Consider the following 20997-nt stretch of genomic DNA (forward strand, 5'->3'; position numbering starts at 1 on the left):
AGGCAAGTTGAGAACAAGTTCTCATTTACAATTGCGACCTGGCCAAGATAAAGCAATGCAGTTCGACAGATACAATGACACAGAGTTACACATGGAGTAAAACAAACATACAGTCAATATTACAGTATAAACAAGTCTATATACAATGTGAGCAAATGAGGAGAGAAGGGAGGTAAAGGCAAAAAGGCCATGGTGGCAAAGTAAATACAATATAGCAAGTAAAACACTGGAATGGTAGTTTTGCAATGGAAGAATGTGCAAACTAGAAATAAAAATAATTGGGTGCAAAGGAGCAAAATAAATAAATAAATGAAATACAGTTGGGAAAGAGGTAGTTGTTTGGGCTAAATTATAGGTGGGCTATGTACAGGTGCAGTAATCTGTGAGCTGCTCTGACCGTTGGTGCTTAAAGCTAGTGAGGGAGATAAGTGTTTCCAGTTTCAGAGATTTTTGTAGTTCGTTCCAGTCATTGGCAGCAGAGAACTGTAAGGAGAGGCGGCCAAATAAAGAATTGGTTTTGGGGGTGACTAGAGAGATATACCTGCTGGAGCGTGTGCTACAGGTGGGAGATGCTATGGTGACCAGCGAGCTGAGATAAGGGGGGACTTTACCTAGCAGGGTCTTGTAGATGACCAGGAGCCAGTGGGTTTGGCGACGAGTATGAAGCGAGGGCCAGCCAACGAGAGCGTACAGGTCGCAATGGTGGGTAGTATATGGGGCTTTGGTGACAAAACGGATTGCACTGTGATAGACTGCATCCAATTTGTTGAGTAGGGTATTGGAGGCTATTTTGTAAATGACATCGCCAAAGTCGAGGATTGGTAGGATGGTCAGTTTTACAAGGGTATGTTTGGCAGCATGAGTGAAGGATGCTTTGTTGCGAAATAGGAATTCAATTCTAGATTTAACTTTGGATTGGATATGTTTGATGTGAGTCTGGAAGGAGAGTTTTCAGTCTAACCAGACACCTAGGTATTTGTAGTTGTCCACATATTCTAAGTCAGAGCAGTCCAGAGTAGTGATGTTGGACAGGTGGGCAGGTGCAGGCAGTGATCGGTTGAAGAGCATGCATTTAGTTTTACTTGTATTTAAGAGCAATTGTAGGCCACAGAAGGAGAGTTGTATGGCATTGAAGCTTGCCTGGAGTGTCCAAAGAAGGGCCAGAAGTATACAGAATGGTGTCGTCTGCGTAGAGGTGGATCAGAGACTCACCAGCAGCAAGAGCGACCTCATTGATGTATACAGAGAAGAGAGTCGGTCCAAGAATTGAACCCTGTGTCACCCCCATAGAGATTGCCAGAGGTCCGGACAGCAGACCCTCCGATTTGACACACTGAACTCTATCAGAGAAGTAGTTGGTGAACCAGGCGAGGCAATCATTTGAGAAACAAAGGCTGTCGAGTCTGCCGATGAGGATGTGGTGATTGACAGAGTCGAAAGCCTTGGCCAGATCAATGAATACGGCTGCACAGTAATGTTTCTTATCGATGGTGGTTAAGATACCGTTTAGGACCTTGAGCGTGGCTGAGGTGCACCCATGACCAGCTCTGAAACCAGATCGCATAGCAGAGAAGGTATGGTGAGATTCGAAATGGTCGGTAATCTGTTTGTTGACTTGGCTTTCAAAGACCTTAGAAAGGCATGGTAGGATAGATATAGGTCTGTAGCAGTTTGGGTCAAGAGTGTCCCCCCCCTTTGTAGAGCTGCTTTCCAATCTTTGGGAATCTCAGACGACACGAAAGAGAGGTTGAACAGGCTAGTAATAGGGGTGGCAACAATTTCGGCAGATAATTTTAGAAAGAAAGGGTCCAGATTGTCTAGCCCGGCTGATTTGTAGGGGTCCAGATTTTGCAGCTCTTTCAGAACATCAGCTGAACGGATTTGGGAGAAGGAGAAATGGGGAAGGTTGGGCGAATATAGAATAGAATATAGAACTATGGAACACACAACTGTAGAATATAGAACTATGGAACACACAACTGTAGAATATAGAACAATGGAACACACAACTGTAGAACTATGGAACACACAACTGTAGAACTATGGAACACACAACTGTAGAACTATGGAACACACAACTGTAGAACTATGGAACACACAACTGTAGAACTATGGAACACACAACTGTAGAACTATGGAACACACAACTGTAGAACTATGGAACACACAACTGTAGAACTATGAGACACACAACTGTAGAACTATGGGACACACAACTGTAGAATTATGGGACACACAACTGTAGAATATAGAACACAGAACTGTAGAATATAGAACTATGGAACACAGAACTGAGGAATGAAGAACATTAGAATGTATGAAGCGATCTTGGTGTTTTATCTAGTTATCTTGTAGGGTTATTAAATTACTATTAGATGGTGTTCATGTCGTCATGACGACGATATGTTTACATCACAATGGCCTGACACACACCTGCTTTCCACTTACCTACCCTATGTAGACTACACACACACACTTTACCATCAATTACACACGTTGTGATTAGTGTCTCTGTTTCACTACAGTCTGGATATCAAAACAAACATTCAGTTCATTAATGGGGACACACCGCTTCATTACACTCAGAATCATGATCGCTATTGAGCTCATTCATCTAAGGAGTGTGTGTGTGTGTTGTGTCGGCAGGCTGAAGATTGAGGAGTTGGAGGGAGAGCGACAACGTCTGGAAGAACAGAACAATGTTCTAGAGCTGAGGCTGGAGAGACACAACTTACAGGTACACAGTCATGTGTGTGTGAGGTCATACAGGGCTGCTCTCTGGCCTGGGAGATTCTGGTAACTCACCTGTCAATCATCCACGTTAGGGCTGCTCTCTGGCCTGGGAGGTTTTGGTAACTCACCTGTCAATCATCCACGTTAGGGCTGCTCTCTGGCCTGGGAGGTTTTGGTAACTCACCTGTCAATCATCCACGTTAGGGCTGCTCTCTGGCCTGGGAGGTTTTGGTAACTCACCTGTCAATCATCCACGTTAGGGCTGCTCTCTGGCCTGGGAGGTTTTGGTAACTCACCTGTCAATCATCCACGTCAGGGCTGCTCTCTGGCCTGGGAGGTTTTGGTAACTCACCTGTCAATCATCCACGTTAGGGCTGCTCTCTGGCCTGGGAGGTTTTGGTAACTCACCTGTCAATCATCCACGTCAGGGCTGCTCTCTGGCCTGGGAAGTTTTGGTAACTCACCTGTCAATCATCCACGTCAGGCGCTTCAGCCAATAACAATACTAATAATAATGATGGATGAAAGAACGCTGTTTCCTGTTAGTTCACTATGTAGATGATCAGCCTAGTTTGAGCTGAATAACAATAATAATCTGTCGCGCAGCAAATAAACAACTTGATACTCAGAGGGGGCAGCACTGAGCCTCTAACGTCACTTCCTGTAGCAGCACTGAGCCTCTGACGTCACTTCCTGTAGCAGCACTGAGCCTCTAACGTCACTTCCTGTAGTAGCACTGAGCCTCTAACGTCACTTCCTGTAGTAGCACTGAGCCTCTAACGTCACTTCCTGTAGCAGCACTGAGCCTCTAACGTCACTTCCTGTAGCAGCACTGAGCCTCTAACGTCACTTCCTGTAGCAGCACTGAGCCTCTAACGTCACTTCCTGTAGCAGCACTGAGCCTCTGACGTCACTTCCGGTAGCAGCACTGAGCCTCTAACGTCACTTCCTGGAGTAGCTCAAACTGCATGCTATGTTTCACTTCCTGGAGTAGCTCAAACTGCACATGCCGTGTTTCACTTCCTGGAGTAGCTCAAACTGCACATGCCGTGTTTCACTTCCTGGAGTAGCTCAAACTGCACATGCCGTGTTTCACTTCCTGGAGTAGCTCAAACTGCACATGCCGTGTTTCACTTCCTGGAGTAGCTCAAACTGCACATGCCGTGTTTCACTTCCTGGAGTAGCTCAAACTGCACATGCCGTGTTTCACTTCCTGGAGTAGCTCAAACTGCACATGCCGTGTTTCACTTCCTGGAGTAGCTCAAACTGCACATGCCGTGTTTCACTTCCTGGAGTAGCTCAAACTGCACATGCCGTGTTTCACTTCCTGGAGTAGCTCAAACTGCACATGCCCTGTTTCACTTCCTGTAGTAGCTCAAACTGCACATGCCATGTTTCCAAAAGCTCCATATAGCAAGATGGCGACATTCCTGATTTTCAAATGCGCCGCTGAGACAAACTGCACATCATATATCAAACTGCACATCACTTCCTGGAGTAGCTATCACACTTCCTAGGAAACAATGGGGTGATGTCATCAAATAAAATAGAATGTGATTGGTCACATACACACGGTTAGCAGATGTTATTGGTCACATACACACGGTTAGCAGATGTGGTTTCACTTCCTGAGTAGCTCAAATACACATGGGTTTCAGATTTGGAGTTGGTCAAACTGCACATGCCCTGTTTCACTTCCTGGAGTTCAAACTGCAGATGTTAGTTGGTCAAATACACATGGTTATCAGATGTTATTGGTCACATACACATGGTTTTCAGATCCTGATTGGTCAAACTGCACATGCCCTGTTTCAGATCCTGATTGGTCAAATACACATGGTTTTCAGATTCCTATTGGTCAAACTGCACATGGTTAGCAGATGTTATTGTGATTGTAGCTCAAACTGCACATTGTTTCACTTCCTAGTTCCGACTGTACAGCAGTATCTATCTAACAAGTAATATAACAAATTCCACAACCAGACCTAATACACATAATCCAGTAAAGGAATAAGAATATATAAATATATGGATGAGCAGAGACAGAGCGGTGAAGATGTAATAGATAGTATAGAATAGATAGTATAGAATATATAAATATATGGATGAGCAGAGACAGAGCGGTGAAGATGTAATAGATAGTATAGAATAGATAGTATAGAATATATAAATATATGGATGAGCAGAGACAGAGCGGTGAAGATGTAATAGATAGTATAGAATATATAAATATATGGATGAGCAGAGACAGAGCGGTGAAGATGTAATAGATAGTATAGAATAGATAGTGTAGAATATAGTATACAAATCAAATGTTATTTGTCACATGCGCCAAATATAACACCTTACAGTGAAATGCTGACAAGCCCTTAACCAACAATGCAGTTTTAAGAAAATACCCCAAAATATATAGATGTAAATCAAATTAAGAGATGACTAACAAATTATTTAAATAGCAGCAGTAAATAACAATGTGGAGGCTATATACAGGGGGTACCGGTACAGAGTCAATGTGGAGGCTATATACAGGGGGTACAGGTACAGAGTCAATGTGGAGGTTATATACAGGGGGTACCGGTACAGAGTCAATGTGGAGACTATATACAGGGGTACCGGTACAGAGTCAATGTGGAGGCTATATACAGGGGTACTTCCGGTACAGAGTCAATGTGGAGGCTATATACAGGGGTACCGGTACAGAGTCAATGTGGAAGCTATATACAGGGGTACCGGTACAGAGTCAATGTGGAGGAGGCTATATACAGGGGTACCGGTACAGAGTCAATGTGGAGACTATATACAGGGGTACCAGTACAGAGTCAATGTGGAGGCTATATACAGGGGGTACCGGTACAGAGTCAATGTGGAGGCTATATACAGGGGTACCGGTACAGAGTCAATGTGGAGGCTATATACAGGGGGTACAGGTACAGAGTCAATGTGAAGGCTATATACAGGGGTACCAGTACAGAGTCAATGTGGAGGCTATATACAGGGGGTACCGGTACAGAGTCAATGTGGAGGATATATACAGGGGGTACAGGTACAGAGTCAATGTGAAGGCTATATACAGGGGGTACAGGTACAGAGACAATGTGGAGGCTATATACAGGGGGTACCGGTACAGAGTCAATGTGGAGGATATATACAGGGGGTACAGGTACAGAGTCAATGTGAAGGCTATATACAGGGGGTACAGGTACAGAGACAATGTGGAGGCTATATACAGGGGGTACCGGTACAGAGTCAATGTGGAGGCTATATACAGTGGGTACAGGTACAGAGTCAATGTGGAGGCTATATACAGGGGGTACCGGTACAGAGTCAATGTGGAGGCTATATACAGGGGGTACCGGTACAGAGTCAATGTGGAGGCTATATACAGGGGGTACCGGTACAGAGTCAATGTGGAGGCTATATACAGGGGGTACCGGTACAGAGTCAATGTGGAGGCTATATACAGGGGGTACCGGTACAGAGTCAATGTGGAGGCTATATACAGGAGGTACCGGTACAGAGTCAATGTGGAGGCTATATACAGGGTGTACCGGTACAGAGTCAATGTGGAGGCTATATACAGGGGGTACCGGTACAGAGTCAATGTGGAGGCTATATACATGTGGGGGTACCGGTACAGAGTCAATGTGGAGGCTATATACAGGGGGTACAGGTACAGAGTCAATGTGGAGGCTATATACAGGGGGTACAGGTACAGAGTCAATGTGGAGGCTATATACAGGGGGTACCAGGTACAGAGTCAATGTGGAGGCTATATACAGGGGGTACCGGTACAGAGTCAATGTGGAGGCTATATACAGGGGGTACAGGTACAGAGTCAATGTGGAGGCTATATACAGGGGGTACCGGTACAGAGTCAATGTGGAGGCTATATACAGGGGGTACCGGTACAGAGTCAATGTGGAGGCTATATACAGGGGGTACCGGTACAGAGTCAATGTGGAGGCTATATACAGGGGGTACCGGTACAGAGTCAATGTGGAGGCTATATACAGGGGGTACAGGTACAGAGTCAATGTGGAGGCTATATACAGGGGTACAGGTACAGAGTCAATGTGGAGGCTATATACAGGGGGTACCAGGTACAGAGTCAATGTGGAGGCTATATACAGGGGGGGTGTACCGGTACAGAGTCAATGTGGAGGCTATATACAGGGGGTACAGGTACAGAGTCAATGTGGAGGCTATATACAGGGGTACCGGTACAGAGTCAATGTGGAGGCTATATACAGGGGGTACCAGTACAGAGTCAATGTGGAGGCTATATACAGGGGGTACCGGTACAGAGTCAATGTGGAGGCTATATACAGGGGTACCGGTACAGAGTCAATGTGGAGGCTATATACAGGGGGTACCGGTACAGAGTCAATGTGGAGACTATATACAGGGGGTACCGGTACAGAGTCAATGTGGAGGCTATATACAGGGGTACCGGTACAGAGTCAATGTGGAGGCTATATACAGGGGGTACCGGTACAGAGTCAATGTGGAGGCTATATACAGGGGTACCGGTACAGAGTCAATGTGGAGGCTATATACAGGGGGTACCGGTACAGAGTCAATGTGGAGGCTATATACAGGGGTACCGGTACAGAGTCAATGTGGAGGCTATATACAGGGGGTACCGGTACAGAGTCAATGTGGAGGCTATATACAGGGGTACAGGTACAGAGTCAATGTGGAGGCTATATACAGGGGGTACCGGTACAGAGTCAATGTGGAGGCTATATACAGGGGGTACCGGTACAGAGTCAATGTGGAGACTATATACAGGGGGTACCGGTACAGACGGGGCGGCAGGGTAGCCTAGTGGTTAGAGTGTTGGACTAGTAACTGGAAGGTTGCAAGTTCAAACCCCCGAGCTGACAAGGTACAAATCTGTCGTTCTGCCCCTGAACAGGCAGTTAACCCACTGTTCCTAGGCCGTCATTGAAAATAAGAATTTGTTCTTAACTCTACAGGGGATACCTGTAGAGAAACACCATCTAATCCTTCACCACACACACCTAGAGAGACACACACCATCTAATCCTTCACCACACACACCTAGAGACACACCATCTAATCCTTCACCACAAACACCTAGAGAGAGACACACCATCTAATCATTCACCACACACACCTAGAGACACACCATCTAATCCTTCACCACACACACCTAGATACACACCATCTAATCCTTCACCACACACACACCTAGAGACACACACCATCTAATCATTCACCACACACACCTAGAGAGACACACCATCTAATCATTCACCACACACACCTAGAGAGACACACCATCTAATCCTTCACCACACACACCTAGAGAGACACACACCATCTAATCCTTCACCACACACACACCTAGAGACACACACCATCTAATCCTTCACCACACACACCTAGAGAGAGAGACACCATCTAATCCTTCACCACACACACCTAGAGAGAGAGACACCATCTAATCCTTCACCACACACAGAGAGAGACACACCATCTAATCCTTCACCACACACACCTAGAGAGACACACACCATCTAATCCTTCACACCACACACACCTAGAGACACACACCATCTAATCCTTCACCACACACACCTAGAGAGACCTAGAGAGACACACCATCTAATCCTTCACCACACACACCTAGAGAGACACACCATCTAATCCTTCACCACACACACCTAGAGAGACACACCATCTAATCCTTCACCACACACACCTAGACACACCATCTAATCCTTCACCACACACACCTGAGAGAGACACACACCATCTAATCCTTCACCACACACACCTAGAGAGACACACACCATCTAACACCACACCACCTAGAGAGACACACACCATCTAATCCTTCACCACACACACCTAGAGAGACACACCATCCTTCACCACACACACCTAGAGAGACACACCATCTAATCCTTCTAACCACACACCACCTCCTTCAGAGAGACACACACCATCTAATCCTTCACCACACACACCTAGAGAGACACACACCATCTAATCCTTCACCACACACACCTAGAGAGACACACACCATCTAATCCTTCACCACACACACCTAGAGACACACACCATCTAATCCTTCACCACACACACCTAGAGAGACACACACCATCTAATCCTTCACCACACACACCTAGAGAGACACACACCATCTAATCCTTCACCACACACACCTAGAGAGACACACCATCTAATCCTTCACCACACACACCTAGAGAGACACACACCATCTAATCCTTCACCACACACACCTAGAGAGAGACACACCATCTAATCCTTCACCACACACACCTAGAGAGAGACACACCATCTAATCCTTCACCACACACACCTAGAGAGACACACCATCTAATCCTTCACCACACACACCTAGAGAGACACACCATCTAATCCTTCACCACACACACCTAGAGAGACACACACCATCTAATCCTTAATCCTTCACCACACACACCTAGAGAGACACACACCATCTAATCCTTCACCACACACACCTCACCACAGAGACACACCATCTAATCCTTCACCACACACACCTAGAGAGACACACCATCTAATCCTTCACCACACACACCTAGAGAGACACACCATCTAATCCTTCACCACACACACCTAGAGAGACACACCATCTAATCCTTCACCACACACACACCTAGAGAGACACACACCATCTAATCATTCACCACACACACCTAGAGAGACACACCATCTAATCCTTCACCACACACACACCTAGAGAGACACACACCATCTAATCCTTCACCACACACACCTAGAGACACACACCATCTAATCCTTCACCACACACACCTAGAGAGACACACACCATCTAATCCTTCACCACACACACCTAGAGAGAGACACACACCATCTAATCCTTCACCACACACACCTAGAGAGAGACACACACCATCTAATCCTTCACCACACACACCTAGAGAGAGACACACACCATCTAATCCTTCACCACACACACCTAGAGAGACACACCATCTAATCCTTCACCACACACACACCTAGAGAGACACACCATCTAATCCTTCACCACACACACCTAGAGAGAGACACACCATCTAATCCTTCACCACACACACCTAGAGAGACACACCATCTAATCCTTCACCACACACACCTAGAGAGATACACACCATCTAATCCTTCACCACACACACCTAGAGAGAGACACACCATCTAATCCTTCACCACACACACCTAGAGAGAGACACACACCATCTAATCCTTCACCACACACACCTAGAGAGACACACCATCTAATCCTTCACCACACACACCTAGAGAGACACACACCATCTAATCCTTCACCACACACACCTAGAGAGACACACCATCTAATCCTTCACCACACACACACCTAGAGAGAGACACACACCATCTAATCTTTCACCACACACACATTTACATTACATTTAAGTCATTTAGCAGACGCTCTTATCCAGAGCGACAGATTGGTGCTTTCACCTTATGACATCCAGTGGAACAGCCACTTTACAATAGTGCATCTAGGTCTTTTAAGGGGGGTGAGAAGGATTACTTTATCCTATCCTAGGTATTCCTTAAAGAGGTGGGGTTTCAGGTGTCTCCGGAAGGTGGTGATTGACTCCGCTGTCCTGGCGTCGTGAGGGAGTTTGTTCCACCATTGGGGGGCCAGAGCAGCGAACAGTTTTGACTGGGCTGAGCGGGAACTGTACTTCCTCAGTGGTAGGGAGGCGAGTAGGCCAGAGGTGGATGAACGCAGTGCCCTTGTTTGGGTGTAGGGCCTGATCAGAGCCTGGAGGTACTGAGGTGCCGTTCCCCTCACAGCTCCGTAGGCAAGCACCATGGTCTTGTAGCGGATGCGAGCTTCAACTGGAAGCCAGTGGACACACCTAGAGAGACACACCATCTAATCATTCACCACACACACCTAGAGACACACACCATCTAATCTTTCACCACACACACCTAGAGAGACACACCATCTAATCATTCACCACACACACCTAGAGACACACACCATCTAATCCTGCCTCTCACAGTTTTTTTAAACTACCTCTCTATGTGGACCTGATCCCCTTCACTTTTAAATTGGCTGGAGGGGTTGGCTCTGCTCTGCTGTGTGTGTGTGTGTGTGTGTGTGTGTTACGGTTGTGTGTGTGTGCGGTCTCTCCCAACCTCGCAGGAGAGATGTGCTTTTGGTCCACAGACAGACAGGGGGATTTTAGAGTCTATTACGGTAGTGTGTTTAGGGACCGTCAGAATGGGAACCCAATGATGAAGCAGGTATCAGTAACTAAATGATTTCACTGGCCGTCTTTCGATCGCAACCTTGAATATCTGAAGAATTCCTCCAGCGTCACTCGCAGCGGACAAACTAGTTTCAACTCGGGCTGTGACATTCTGTCAGCCGCTGAAGCAAATACCTGCCGGCCTCACGGCAATCGCCCGTTAATGAACACGTACACGCTTAGCGTCTCCTGGCTTCCACACAAAGCCACTGATCCTTTTGGAACATCTACCTTCACAGTAAATCAATGTTATATAGCCACACCTTCACAGTAAATCCATGTAATATAGCCTACACCTTCACAGTAAATCCATGTGATATAGCCTACACCTTCACAATAAATCCATGTGATATAGCCTATACCTTCACAGTAAATCCATGTGATATAATCTTTACCTTCACAGTAAATCCATGTGATATAATCTACACCTTCACAGTAAATCCATGTAATATAGCCTTCACCTTCACAGTAAATCCATGTGATATAGCCTACACCTTCACAATAAATCCATGTGATATAGCCTATACCTTCACAGTAAATCCATGTGATATAATCTACACCTTCACAGTAAATCCATGTGATATAATCTACACCTTCACAGTAAATCCATGTGATATAATTTACACCTTCACAGTAAATCCATGTAATATAGCCTTCACCTTCACAGTAAATCCATGTGATATAGTCTACACCTTCACAGTAAATCCATGTGATATAATCTACACCTTCACAGTAAATCCATGTGATATAATCTACACCTTCACAGTAAATCCATGTGATATAATCTACACCTTCACAGTAAATCCATATGATATAGCCTACACCTTCACAGGTAAATCCATGTAATATAGCCTTCACCTTCACAGTAAATCCATGTGATATAGTCTACACCTTCACAGTAAATCCATGTGATATAATTTACACCTTCACAGTAAATCCATGTAATATAGCCTTCACAGTAAATCCATGTGATATAATTTACACCTTCACAGTAAATCCATGTAATATAGCCTTCACAGTAAATCCATGTGATATAATCTACACCTTCACAGTACATCCATGTGATATAGCCTTCACCTTCACAGTAAATCCATGTGATATAATTTACACCTTCACAGTAAATCCATGTGATATAGCCTTCACCTTCACAGTAAATCTATGTGATATAGCCTACACCTTCACAATAAATCCATGTGATATAGCCTACACCTTCACAGTAAATCCATTCGAAATAATTTACACCTTCACAATAAATCCATGTGATATAATTTACACCTTCACAGTAAATCCATGTAATCTAGCCCACACCTTCACAATAAACCCGTTATTTATTTTAGACAGGCATGAAGAAACATGAAGAAAATGTAGTCTATTTCAGAAGAACAGAATGGTTTTGATCGTATGGCTGTGGGTTACACTAGTTCATTTAGCAGGTTCTGACCCGGCTGTGGGTTACACTAGTTCATTTAGCAGGTTCTGACCCGGCCGTATGGCTGTGGGTTACACTAGTTCATTTAGCAGGTTCTGACCCGGCCGTATGGCTGTGGGTTACACTAGTTCATTTAGCAGGTTCTGACCCGGCCGTATGGCTGTGGGTTACACTAGTTCATTTAGCAGGTTCTGACCCGGCCGTATGGCTGTGGGTTACGCTAGTTCATTTAGCAGGTTCTGACCCGGCCGTATGGCTGTGGGTTACGCTAGTTCATTTAGCAGGTTCTGACCCGGCCGTATGGCTGTGGGTTACACTAGTTCATTTAGCAGGTTCTGACCCGGCTGTGGGTTACACTAGTTCATTTAGCAGGTTCTGACCCGGCCGTATGGCTGTGGGTTACGCTAGTTCATTTAGCAGGTTCTGACCCGGCCGTATGGCTGTGGGTTACGCTAGTTCATTTAGCAGGTTCTGATCCGGCCGTATGGCTGTGGGTTACACTAGTTCATTTAGCAGGTTCTGACCCGGCCGTATGGCTGTGGGTTACGCTAGTTCATTTAGCAGGTTCTGACCCGGCCGTATGGCTGTGGGTTACACTAGTTCATTTAGCAGGTTCTGACCCGGCTGTGGGTTACACTAGTTCATTTAGCAGGTTCTGACCCGGCCGTATGGCTGTGGGTTACGCTAGTTCATTTAGCAGGTTCTGACCCGGCCGTATGGCTGTGGGTTACGCTAGTTCATTTAGCAGGTTCTGATCCGGCCGTATGGCTGTGGGTTACACTAGTTCATTTAGCAGGTTCTGACCCGGCCGTATGGCTGTGGGTTACACTAGTTCATTTGCAGGTTCTGACCCGGCCGTATGGCTGTGGGTTACACTAGTTCATTTAGCAGGTTCTGACCCGGCTGTGGGTTACACTAGTTCATTTTGCAGGTTCTGACCCGGCCGTATGGCTGTGGGTTACACTAGTTCATTTAGCAGGTTCTGATCCGGCCGTATGGCTGTGGGTTACACTAGTTCATTTAGCAGGTACTGACCCGGCCGTATGGCTGTGGGTTACACTAGTTCATTTAGCAGGTTCTGACCCGGCCGTTAGCAGGTTCTGACCCGGCTGTGGGTTACACTAGTTCATTTAGCGGATTCTGACCCGGCCGCAATGCTATGAGCGACACTAGTTCATTTAGCAGGTTCTGACCCGGCTGTGGGGTACACTAGTTCATTTAGCAGACACGATTTCCACTGAATTTTAAGTAAATCTACTGTCCCCAATAGTACAACATGTGACCTATTCTGTGCAAATAATATATGTGACATTTAGTGTTGATGTAGAATGGACTTTTATCATGCACCTGTCTTGCACTTAAATAGCAAAATGGAGGACGCTTTTCCCCGTGGTTCATCCTCATGCCAGACAGATTGGCCAGACTCCTGTTGTAAAGAGAAGTAATGTGCTTAATATTAGGAGTTAATATTTAAGTTTATAAATATAATAGACCTAGCCTATAGAAAGCTGATGGGATCCTCCTCTTTTTAACAGAGGCCATCACTCTGTTTTCTCACGCAGTTACATAGCCTATAGAAATGTTGCGCAACATGAGCTCATGGGCTCTCATGAAGTGTTTTGATGAGATGTTTTAATACATTTACATTGATGTCAGAGTGATTTAACCTCTTGCCTCTAGTTGGGACGCTTGCGTCCCAACTAGAGCTCTGGAAATGCAAATGTGCTACGCTAAATGCTAATAGTATTAGTTAAAACTCAAAAGTTCATTAAAATACACATGCAGGGTATCAAATTAAAGCTACACTCGTTGTGAATCCAGGCAACAAGTCAGATTTTTAAAATGCTTTTCGGCGACAGCATGAGAAGCTATTATCTGATAGCATGCACCAATACACTACAACAGAAAAGCACAGCAGGGGACGTAAACAAAATAATTAGCATTTCGGCGTTACACAAACCGCACAATAAAATAGAAAACAGTCATTACCTTTCACCATCTTCTTTGTTGGCACTCCTAGATGTCCCATAAACACTATTGGGTCTTTATTTCGATTAAATCGGGCCATATAAAGCCAAGATATCGTTATATGTAGACTGTGTGATAAACGAAAAAAACAGCGATTTCACAACGTAACGTCATTTTTTAAAATTCAAAAAGTAGACGATAAACTTTCACAAAACACTTCGAAATACGTTTGTAATGCTACTTTAGGTATTAGTAAACGTTAATAAGCGATAAAAATCATCCGTAGGCGATGTAAATATCATGAGCTGTCGTCTTGGAAAAAATTTCAGGAGAGAGCTCTTCCGGAATGATCTGGGCGGAGACCGGAGGTAAGCGGTGCCCCTCTTTCGGTTCAACCAAGAATCAAAGATGATTAAATTCACAAGATACTCGACAACATGGGGATGCTGTGGGAGTTGAATGCTCGGTCTTATCTAATTCGGCTCACTGTTAACATTTGCTTGAAGTGGCGCAAGGATATTTATTTCCATTTTCTGTGATCAGGTTTTCCTGCGCTTTCCGATGTAACGCACGTTATGTAATAGCCACAGTCGTGATTTAACCAGTTTTAAAAACGTCCGAGAGTTTCCTATCCACACATTCTAACCATATGAACGTACTATATTCCTGGCATGAGTAGCAGGGCGCTGAAATGTTGCGCGATTTTTAACAAAATGTTCAAAAAAGTAGAGGGTAGGAGCAACAGGTTAAAGGGATGATACAGTGCTGAGTACCAGGCGGTTAGTTTGGTAGGTTACTAATGACCATCAGTAGCATCAGAGAAGCCTAATTACCGTGTCTAAACTGTCAGTGCTGAGTACCAGGCAGTTAGTTTGGTAGGTTACTAATGACCATCAGTAGCATCAGAGAAGCATAATTACCGTGTCTAAACGGTCACGTGGAATTTGACTGTCTTCGTGACTAGTGACCTCCGGTGTGGCGGTAATATGGTCACCATAACAGCCCTAGTTTCAACCCAACTCATCCCTCTCTCTCTGTGTGTGTGGATCTTAATAGAATCAGTCCTACTGTTGTCCCAGTCCTGATGGTCCCTGAAGCCACACAGAGATTATATTCCCTATTCCACAGCAGTGATGGGACACTATCAACTAGAGAGCGTTTTAGATCAGACTGCTAGTTTAGAGTCTGCCTACATGTCTGGAGGACCTGTCTGAGGTAGACATGAAGGGTAGCTTTTTCTGTCACTTTCTCTCTGTCACACACACACACTTCCTGTCCCTGTGTGTTCTGGTCACACACACACACTTCCTGTCCCTGTGTGTTCTGGTCACACATACTTCCTGTCCCTGTGTGTTCTGGTCACACACACACTTCATGTCCCTGTGTGTGTTCTGGTCACACACACACTTCATGTCCCTGTGTGTGTTCTGGTCACACACACACTTCCTGTCCCTGTGTGTGTTCTGGTCACACACACACTTCCTGTCCCTGTGTGTGTTCTGGTCACACACACACTTCCTGTCCCTGTGTGTGTTCTGGTCACACACACACTTCCTGTCCCTGTGTGTGTTCTGGTCACACAGACACTTCCTGTCCCTGTGTGTGTTCTGGTCACACAGACACTTCCTGTCCCTGTGTGTTCTGGTCACACACACACTTCATGTCCCTGTGTGTGTTCTGGTCACACACACTTCATGTCCCTGTGTGTGTTCTGGTCACACACACACTTCATGTCCCTGTGTGTGTTCTGGTCACACACACACTTCATGTCCCTGTGTGTGTTCTGGTCACACACACACTTCCTGTCCCTGTGTGTGTTCTGGTCACACAGACACTTCCTGTCCCTGTGTGTTCTGGTCACACACACACTTCATGTCCCTGTGTGTGTTCTGGTCACACACACACTTCCTGTCCCTGTGTGTGTTCTGGTCACACAGACACTTCCTGTCCCTGTGTGTTCTGGTCTAATTGTCAGATCTTTCTGGCCTCAGGTTCCAAACCATTTTCTAACGGTTACTGTGAACTCTACTGTTCCTCTCTCTCCTCCTTCATCCCTCTCTCTCCTCTTCATCTCTGTCTATCTCTCTGTCTCTCTCTCTCTCACCCTCACTATTTTCTCTCCCCCTTCATTAAAAGAGAAGATGGTGTTCCTCTCTACTTATTTAGATCACTAATGACACTTTAGGAGACTGGGTTTTACTTTCCTCTTTAAAGATAGCAAGACACACACACACACACACACACACACACCCTGAGAGACACACACACACACCCTGAGAGACACACACACACACCCTGAGAGAGACACACACACACACCCTGAGAGACACACACACACACACACCCTGAGAGACACACACACACACACCCTGAGAGACACACACACACACACCCTGAGAGACACACACACACACCCTGAGACACACACACACACCCTGAGAGACACACACACACACCCTGAGAGAGAGACACACACACCCTGAGAGAGAGACACACACCCTGAGAGAGAGACACACACCCTGAGAGAGACATACACACCCTGAGAGAGACACACACACCCTGAGAGAGACACACACACCCTGAGAGAGACACACACACACACACCCTGAGAGAGACACACACACCCTGAGAGAGACACACACACCCTGAGAGAGACACCCTGAGAGAGACACACACACCCTGAGAGAGACACACACACACCCTGAGAGAGACACACACACACCCTGAGAGAGACACACACACACCCTGAGAGAGACACACACACACCCTGAGAGAGACACACACACACCCTGAGAGAGACACACACACACCCTGAGAGACACACACACACCCTGAGAGACACACACACACCCTGAGAGACACACACACACACCCTGAGAGACACACACACACCCTGAGAGACACACACACACACCCTGAGAGACACACACACACACCCTGAGAGACACACACACACACCCTGAGAGACACACACACACACCCTGAGAGACACACACACACACCCTGAGAGACACACACACACACCCTGAGAGACACACACACACACCCTGAGAGACACACACACACACCCTGAGAGACACACACACACACCCTGAGAGAGACACACACACACACCCTGAGAGAGACACACACACACACCCTGAGAGACACACACACACACACCCTGAGAGACACACACACACACACCCTGAGAGACACACACACACACCCTGAGAGACACACACACACACCCTGAGAGAGACACACACACCCTGAGAGAGACACACACACCCTGAGAGAGACACACACACCCTGAGAGAGACACACACACCCTGAGAGAGACACACACACCCTGAGAGAGACACACACACCCTGAGAGACACACACACCCTGAGAGAGACACACACACACCCTGAGAGAGACACACACACCCTGAGAGAGACACACACACCCTGAGAGAGACACACACACCCTGAGAGAGACACACACTTATCCCGACACACACACCCTGAGACACACACACACTTATCCCGACAAACACACATCCTTCCATTTGTCCAATTTCTAAAGCAGGATGTTACCAAGCTTTACTAAAATGTTACCAAGCCTTACTAAAATGTTACCAAGCTTTACTAAAATGTTACCAAGCTTTACTAAAATGTTACCAAGATGTTACCAAGCTTTACTAAAATGTTACCAAGCCTTACTAAAATGTTACCACACTTTACTAAAATGTTACCAAGCTTTACTAAAATGTTACCAAGCTGTTACCAAGCTTTACTAAAATGTTACCAAGCCTTACTAAAATGTTACCAAGCTTTACTAAAATGTTACCACGCTTTACTAAAATGTTACCACGCTTTACTAAAATGTTACCACGCTTTACTAAAATGTTACCACGCTTTACTAAAATGTTACCACGCTTTACTAAAATGTTACCACGCTTTACTAAAATGTTACCACGCTTTACTAAAATGTTACTACGCTTTACTAAAATGTTACCTAGATACTAGATAACAGCCCTCTCCTCTACACCCCACTGAACTGGTACTAGATAACAGCCCTCTCCTCTACACCCCACTGAACTGGTTCTAGGTAACAGCCCTCTCCTCCTCTCCTCTCCACTCCTCTACACTCCTCTCCTCTACACTCCTCTCCCTCTTCCTCTCCTCTACACTCCAATGGACGTCTGCCTTGTAAAAACAGATAATGGCTTCATTTACTACTGCTGGGGCACATCATCAAACACACACACACACACACACACACACACACACACACACACACACACACACACACACACACACACACACACACACTACACACACATCCTGATAAGCCTTAGGGCATTTTGTCTTATTATCAGAAAAGAGACTCACCCTCCCCTCTCTCCCTCTCCTCCTCTCTCCTGAGTAACTCAATCAAACTTTCCTGATCCCCCTCCTCTCTCTCCCTCTCCTCCTCTCTCCTGAGTAACTCAATCAAACTTTCCTCATCCCCCTTCTCTCTCTCTTCTCTTTCTCGTCTCTTCTTCCTTCCCTCAGTTCATAAATTGTAGTCCAGACCAGACCTTCCTAGAATAGGAGTGACTAAACAGGAACAGTGTTTTATATTGTAGACCAGACCTTCCTAGAATAGGAGTGACTAAACAGGAACAGTGTTTTATATTGTAGACCAGACCAGACCTCCCTAGAATAGGAGTGACTAAACAGGAACAGTGTTTTATATTGTAGACCAGACAAGACCTTCCTAGAATAGGAGTGACTAAACAGGAACAGTGTTTTATATTGTAGACCAGACCAGGCCTCCCTAGAATAGGAGTGACTAAACAGGAACAGTGTTTTATAATGCAGACCAGACCTCCCTAGAATAGGAGTGACTAAACAGGAACAGTGTTTTATATTGTAGACCAGACCAGACCTCCCTAGAATAGGAGTGACTAAACAGGAACAGTGTTTTATATTGTAGACCAGACCTCCCTAGAATAGGAGTGACTCCCTAGACCAGACCTCCCTAGAATAGGAGTGACTAAACAGGAACAGTGTTTTATATTGTAGTAGACCAGACCTCCCTAGAATAGGAGTGACTAAACAGGAACAGTGTTTTATATTGTAGTAGACCAGACCTCCCTAGAATAGGAGTGACTAAACAGGAACAGTGTTTTATATTGTAGTAGACCAGACCTCCCTAGAATAGGAGTGACTAAACAGGAACAGTGTTTTATATTGTAGACCAGACCAGACCTCCCTAGAATAGGAGTGACTAAACAGGAACGGTGTTTTATATTGTAGACCAGACCTCCCTAGAATAGGAGTTACTAAACAGGAACAGTGTTTTATATTGTAGACCAGACCTCCCTAGAATAGGAGTGACTAAACAGGAACAGTATTTTATAATGTAGATCAGACCTCCCGAGAATAGGAGTGACTAAACAGGAACAGTGTTTTATATTGTAGACCAGACCTCCCTAGAATAGGAGTGACTAAACAGGAACAGTGTTTTATATTGTAGACCAGACCAGACCCCCCTAGAATAGGAGTGACTAAACAGGAACAGTGTTTTATAATGTAGACCAGACCAGACCTCCCTAGAATAGGAGTGACTAAACAGGAACAGTGTTTTATAATGTAGACCAGACCTCCCTAGAATAGGAGTGACTAAACAGGAACAGTGTTTTATATTGTAGACCAGACCTCCCTAGAATAGGAGTGACTAAACAGGAACAGTGTTTTATATTGTAGTCCAGACCAGACCCCCCTAGAATAGGAGTGACTAAACAGGAACAGTGTTTTATAATGTAGACCAGACCAGACCTCCCTAGAATAGGAGTGACTAAACAGGAACAGTGTTTTATAATGTAGACCAGACCAGACCCCCCTAGAATAGGAGTGACTAAACAGGAACAGTGTTTTATATTGCAGTCCAGACCAGACCCCCCTAGAATAGGAGTGACTAAACAGGAACAGTGTTTTATAATGTAGACCAGACCAGACCTCCCTAGAATAGGAGTGACTAAACAGGAACAGTGTTTTATATTGTAGACCAGACAGGAACAGTGTTTTATATTGTAGACCAGACCTCCCTAGAATAGGAGTGACTAAACAGGAACAGTGTTTTATATTGTAGTCCAGACCAGACCCCCCTAGAATAGGAGTGACTAAACAGGAACAGTGTTTTATATTGTAGTCCAGACCAGACCCCCCTAGAATAGGAGTGACTAAACAGGAACAGTGTTTTATAATGTAGACCAGACCAGACCTCCCTAGAATAGGAGTGACTAAACAGGAACAGTGTTTTATATTGTAGTCCAGACCAGACCCCCCTAGAATAGGAGTGACTAAACAGGAACAGTGTTTTATAATGTAGACCAGACCAGACCTCCCTAGAATAGGAGTGACTAAACAGGAACAGTGTTTTATATTGTAGACCAGACAGGAACAGTGTTTTATATTGTAGACCAGACCTCCCTAGAATAGGAGTGACTAAACAGGAACAGTGTTTTATATTGTAGTCCAGACCAGACCCCCCTAGAATAGGAGTGACTAAACAGGAACAGTGTTTTATATTGTAGTCCAGACCAGA

At 45.4% G+C, this 20997-nt stretch overlaps 2 protein-coding genes across 10 annotated transcripts in view; both read left to right on the forward strand.

Annotated features, from left to right (window-relative positions):
- The window catches only part of mad1l1 (mitotic arrest deficient 1 like 1), a 32829-nt gene extending 28874 nt beyond the window's left edge, over positions 1-3955 (forward strand). Inside the window, exons 15-16 of the mRNA XM_065002139.1 lie at positions 2647-2737; positions 3842-3955. Coding sequence (XP_064858211.1) covers positions 2647-2737; positions 3842-3955 — 205 coding nt within the window. The remainder of the gene's footprint in view (positions 1-2646; positions 2738-3841) is intronic.
- The window catches only part of LOC115117214 (zinc finger protein 664-like), a 440815-nt gene that overhangs the window by 402096 nt on the left and 17722 nt on the right, over positions 1-20997 (forward strand). The window lies entirely within an intron of this gene.

Source organism: Oncorhynchus nerka, linkage group LG15, assembly GCF_034236695.1.
Source record: "Oncorhynchus nerka isolate Pitt River linkage group LG15, Oner_Uvic_2.0, whole genome shotgun sequence".
Lineage (NCBI taxonomy): Eukaryota > Metazoa > Chordata > Actinopteri > Salmoniformes > Salmonidae > Oncorhynchus > Oncorhynchus nerka.